General features: G+C 36.4%; 1 protein-coding gene across 6 annotated transcripts in view; it reads left to right on the top strand.

Moving 5' to 3' along the window:
• CHL1 (cell adhesion molecule L1 like) overlaps positions 1-6,000 on the top strand; it is a 203,288-nt gene that overhangs the window by 150,129 nt on the left and 47,159 nt on the right. For all 6 annotated transcript variants that reach the window (XM_029918203.1, XM_029918204.1, XM_029918202.1 and 3 more), the window contains one exon: positions 2,314-2,498. In XM_029918203.1, the coding sequence (XP_029774063.1) occupies positions 2,314-2,498 (185 nt within the window). The remainder of the gene's footprint in view (positions 1-2,313; positions 2,499-6,000) is intronic.

Genomic DNA, 6,000 nt, shown 5'->3' with positions numbered 1-6,000 from the left:
TTTAAAAAGAAAGAAAAAAATTGTCAAGGATATAGCTGGACATTCTTGGAATAGGAGAGATATGTCCACATATAAATTTGGTCTTATGTGCACTTGATACTTGTAGATCATCATTTTATTCTGTTCTTTCAAGGGGATAAAGGATTAGACTGGTTTTCAAGGACTGGCAAAAAAAAAAGAGAAGAGAAGAGAAGGGAGAGAAGGAGGGAGGGAGGGAGGAAGGAGGGAAGGAGGGAAGGAAGGAAGGAAGGAAGGAAGGAAGGAAGGAAGGAAGGAAGGAAGGAATCCTGCAGAATCCTGCAGAAAGTGAGATGCTTGCACTATTAAAGCATGAACTGATGGAAAACCTGGTTTGGAGGAACTGAGGTCCAGAGCAGCCTGTAATTTGGCAAATTGCCATTTTGACAGATGGCGTGGAAAGCGAGCAGTTAGGAGACTTGAGTTTCTGCATCCTGTTCGGTGTGTGCTCAGGAAGCCTGCAGCTAATACCCTCTTGCAGCCGCCTGTCTGCGCATCATTACTGTTTCCCACAGAGGGGTGCCCTGTACTCAGACTGGGCACATATAAAGTGCTGGTTCCAGATCTATAAGGCAGGTTAAAGGCTTGAGCCTTTCATGGAGGAGGAAAAGACTAAATGTGTGTAAATTAAGGGACCTACCTCTTTACCTTCTATATATTTTTTGCATAATAATGGAATGCCTTTAATGCTTGCCTGAGCAATACATTGTTCAGTTATCAACTACAAACTAGTTAAGTCGGCTACAAGCATATATCCCAAGAATATGCAGTTAGGAAGGGAAAAGAGATAGAGAAAGCACAACTATAATAAAACACAGTGACGAAAAGAGCAAGTTTATTGTTAGACAAACTTTAGTTCTAACATGTTGTTACCCCAGTGACAATAAGGGAATTAATTAACTTCCTGGAGCTTTAGAATTCTCAACAATAAAGTGACGATAATAATGCCCATCTTTAGGACATGCCAATAACTTGTAGCTATTCATAATAAAAATAGAGCAAGGAAGATCAGCACCAATAAAAATAGCAAAATTAAGTTTTTTCATATAATCCAACCAAAGAGGAGAAATAAAAAATATCAATTAAAATCAGCCATCGGTGTTTTCTTTCTTTTTTTAAAGTTTTTAATGTTTATTTATTTTTGAGAGAAAGAAAGAGAGAGAGAGAGAGAATGTGAGCGGGAAGGGGCAGAGAGAGAGAGGGAGACACAGAATCCGAAGCAGGCTCCAGGCTCTGAGCTGTCAGCACAGAGCGCCATGTAGGGCTCAACTCACAAACCATGAGATCATGACCTGAGCCAAAATTGGATGCTTACCGTCATACTAAGCTCCCCAGGCACCCCAGCCATTGGTGTTTTCCACATAATTTTTAAATCGCAAAAGTCATAAAGGGTATCAATCCTCAGCTTGTCTGGTTTTCCTGAGCTGGGATTTTTCTTAAACCCAGCTGCCTTGAGTCTCCACTACTGTTTTCCTCCCTATGGTGGAGAAAGTTATCCTCCTGATGTATGGCAGGCTCTCAGTTTGGTTTTAGTTTAATTTGGTTTTTGAGGGGTTTTTTTTTGTTTTGTTTTGTTTTGATTGGGTGATCTCATTTTTCTATGCAAGGGAGATGTGGTTCATCTGGCCCCCTCCTCTTTCCTCCTCCCCGCCCCCTCAACTTTTCTCTATTCTCCAAAAAGGAAGAAAGCCACCTGAGGGTAGCCATGTCTGTGCAGAGCCCACCTTGCCCTAAAACAGGCTGTTCCTTGGTCCAGCCATCACCTATGGCTATCATATCTGAGCTAGTTCTCCACTATCTGTTTCATTTAGATTGAGAGGATATCATTTCCCTCTGTTTACTGTTGGGTCCTACTTTATCTTGTTTTTCAAACTCATACAGGGAGGCGGGCTATATTTTTAGCTACTTAAAATCACCTACACGGAGGTTTCACACCTGTAATATATCCTGCAAATAGTAAAAAATTGAAAAAAATCTTTTACTATTTCTGTGGATTACCTACTCTTTATCTATACACAATGCTTCAGCTAGTATAGTTAGCCCTCTTAATAGAAGAGACATGATTTCCATGGACGCTGACTGTTCAAGGAGCTTGCATTAAAGGAGACCTGATCCAATCCGATGTTCACCATCAAAGGTGGTGCGCAGGCCTGTGCACCGGGAAGGCTGATTGTAACTTATCGGAACTCTGAGAGCGTATATAAAAGCTGTGTGTTAAGGGATGCATCCTGTGAGTCTCTTTGAATTTAATTTTTCAGTTTAAAAAATGTTTACCACTTATTTATTGTTTTGCAGACCAACTCCAACGGTCGATTGGAACAAAATAGGTGGTGATTTACCCAAAGGAAGAGAAACAAAAGAAAATTATGGCAAGACTTTGAAGATAGAGAATGTTTCCTACCGAGACAGAGGGAATTACCGCTGCACAGCCAAAAATTTCTTAGGATCAACCACTCATGATTTTCATGTTACAGTAGAAGGTACCGTCCCCGTGTTGATTTATTTTCCTTCTATTTAAAAAAAAATGGTGAATTCCAAAATGTGGTGGACCTGTATTTCCAAAGCACATATGTTAAAACAGGTGAACTGTTTAAACTTTTATTTTTAGAGTGGGTATTGGACTATATTATACTTCAATTAACCAGATTTGACATTTAGCCCGCAAAACCTTGTAAAAGGGACAAATGGCAAGAAAAGATCTCATGTTAGGGATTAAACACACCTGACTTCCACACAACTTTTATCATACACACTGCATAATATTAAATCATAGAAGAAGGAAGCATTACAAAGACAGAAATTATTACGATGAGCTTGGAAAAAAGCTTGGAGTTTGTTTCCCAGTCCTGTGCTTCATTTGCTGTGTCCTTGATCAATTTACTTTGCCTTTCAGTCCTCAGTTTCTTTCTCAAAGAAAAGAGGGTGTCAGACAAATTATCTTAGTTTTTTCCTAGATGCATTATATTTTTTGTCCATATCTTGAGTTCATATGATATTCAATATGTTACTTATGGGGAAAGAGTAGACTGGGTGCTGTAAATATTAATTTTCTATCAAAAGATGTAAAATATACATTATATTCAAGTCATCTCTGTAAGCCCAAGCATTTTGTTCACTAGAGGTTTAGCTATTATTTCTTGTATTCAGAGAAATAAGTAGGCCATGATGTCATCATTTTAAAAGGAGGGAAGCCACACAATGTGGATATTGGGGCTGTACTTGTTCTGCAAGTAAGGTTTATCTGGACATTGTGTAAAGCTGATTGATGCAGACTGTTTTCTATGGGTCTAATTACATTGAGGTTTCCTATCTCTGGTTTGGTTAACTGAATTGATCAAATTAATGGATTGATTACTGCATTTGTACTCATTTAGTGCTTTGAAGGCTTAACTAGTAAAAGGAATTGTCTCTTTCAGGGTCCCATTTAGTGAACTGATGCTCTAGGGATTCCATTTATATTCCAATAAACTTTACCTCTTAAACCTTCAATTTGCACAAGGAACATCTAAGTAAAAGGCTGACTGTTTTAATTAATGAGAAAAAAATGAAGACTTTGACACAGATTCCATTTACAAGTAAATGTTACGATCATTGTTTTAGTCTAGCTGCTGTTTGGAATGACACTGTGTTTCCAAGACCTCACCCTCAATGTTTATGGTTAGTGAAGTTATGAAGAATGGAAAACCAGAGATGAGAATATCATTCTCCTTAGTTCAATAAAAGCAAAACCTATTAGGTGAAATCTCAATATTATGCATAAATATCAACATCCGCCATCAGTGATATATTCCTCTGACTTGAAATTATTCACAAGGAAACTCAGAAAGGAAGTTTGAGAACTTTATATATATATATTTTAGTTATCATTTGATGCTTCTCTTTTTTTTTTCATTTGATGCTTCTATATAAATCAGCTACACCATGCAACAGGGATGTTTTTCTGTAACCCCCTACCCCTGCCCCGGTGCAAACACTACCTACAAACCAGACATGCCTAGTTGCTAAATGCTCCTACTCCAAATTGCTGACTATTAGAAATCCTTCCAGATGGCTGGAACATTGCTACGGTAGCTGAATATTTTAACAATCTGGCCATGGTTTCCTTGACTATAAGACTGAAGCTTTCAAAAGAATTGCAAGGGTTGCAAAAAAAAATATCAAGGATGTAAACTTAATTATACAATTTAAAATGTTGACTATAGGACTCCAAAGGAACATAGGTTTCCTGAACAAATTGTCCTCACTATTCATAAAACAGCTATTAGCACTATTGAGATGTAAATTATGTTTTTATTGGGAACATTTAATCTTTTCTTCTTAATGAGAAGCTACTAAATGTGCCCTCAGTTGTATGTTTTAGGAGTTTCTTTTCACACATGCCAAGTGAAAAGAAAACTAGGCTCAAGAAGTCATTTTTTCTTTTTTTATTTAAGTGTGAAACCAAGAAATATAACCTTCATTAGTCATATGCATGAATGAGCTTACTTTAATTCAGTTGTCTTCTGCCTTCCTGTATCTTCTTTCCCTTTTTTTGGTCTCATGTTTAGAAACTCAAATTAAATAACAATGATTACCATATGATCACAAAGCAATGTGACATGAATTTTGAAAATCAGGTCCATTCTGAAATCACCCATTTGTGCTTAAGTAAAAGCATGTATTGTAGTCTCTGTATATGTGGTGTTTCTTCTTTATTACTAAACACAGTCAAATTCTGTAATTTAAGTTACAAAATCCTAATTGTAAAGACCATGTGCATTTTCAAATTCTCTAATACAAGTAAATGAAAACAGCCAGGATGTCTTGATAAGGCACAGTTATCCTTTCTAGATATCTATGATATAAATAGTATGCATTCAATAAAAAAAGCTGCGTTAAAATGACATCTAAACATTCTAAATCCAAATATCAGAATATGACCACAATCACATTTCAACTGATAATTTAAAAATAAACTCCCACCGACTTCCACGACTCTCATGTTGTAAACTTTTGAACCATTTAAAACTTTTGAATTTTACTGTAATAGGAAGATATTTATATATAGTTATGTACCCATAATTGTCATGCCTTTTAAAAAGATACCATGAACTTGGATGCAATTCAGTCATTGGTATACTTAAGAAAGCCTTGTTTTCAAATGATCTAGTTTTTCTAAGAAGCTACAATTAAATCCAAGGTTAATGAACCTTACAATTTTGATTTAATAAAATATTGATATTTAATAGGAATCTGTTAGTAAGAAAATAGCCTCTGTGTTGTTTAATCAGTACCAAATTTCCTATTTTATTTCATTTTCCTTCCAGTGATAAATGTTTCTCATTAATTTGCTTATTATATTCTAAATGTTCAGTCATTTGCATCTCACTTTTTAGCAACATAGGGAAATTATCATCTTTTTAAATCTATAATTATGACAAAATGAGTTGCAACCTAAGTTGTTACCACGTATCTTAGGAAAATAGATGAAAGAATGGGATCCAGTGATGTTTTCCATTTTAACTGTTTTTGTTTTTTCCTTTCCTTTCTCTGGAGCTTTTTTTCTCCTTTCAACTAGATCTTACCATTCAGAAATAGAGTTACATGTTCTAAGCTTTGGAAAACATCTGTTTGTTCTCTGTTCCTGTGTGTCCCTAGCCTAACTTCACTCACCGGAAGTATCCTGGTCCATAGCCAATGTCCTCAGGCTCACTCTGCATTCTTTTGTGAACCAAGTAACAACTAGCTAAATATGTTCAACCAACAAATGACATGAGAATGTGAATTACTAGAAGTCAGTGATTCCCTCCTCTCCAGCGTTCCTTCTTTCCTCCCTACACCTTATTCACTGGACTCTTTGGGCATCAATTGTTTCAATTCAACTTGTAATTATTCCCCATGTGTCTCTTCTCATTGTGCCAAGCAGAGGAGACACACAAGGAAGGGTAAGATTCCACTGTGACTCTGTATTTATCTGAGAAGGATAAAACAAATGCCCAAGCA

The sequence above is a fragment of the Suricata suricatta genome, chromosome 12, assembly GCF_006229205.1.
Source record: "Suricata suricatta isolate VVHF042 chromosome 12, meerkat_22Aug2017_6uvM2_HiC, whole genome shotgun sequence".
NCBI classification, from domain to species: domain Eukaryota; kingdom Metazoa; phylum Chordata; class Mammalia; order Carnivora; family Herpestidae; genus Suricata; species Suricata suricatta.
This window is presented reverse-complemented; position numbering and strand designations above follow the sequence as displayed.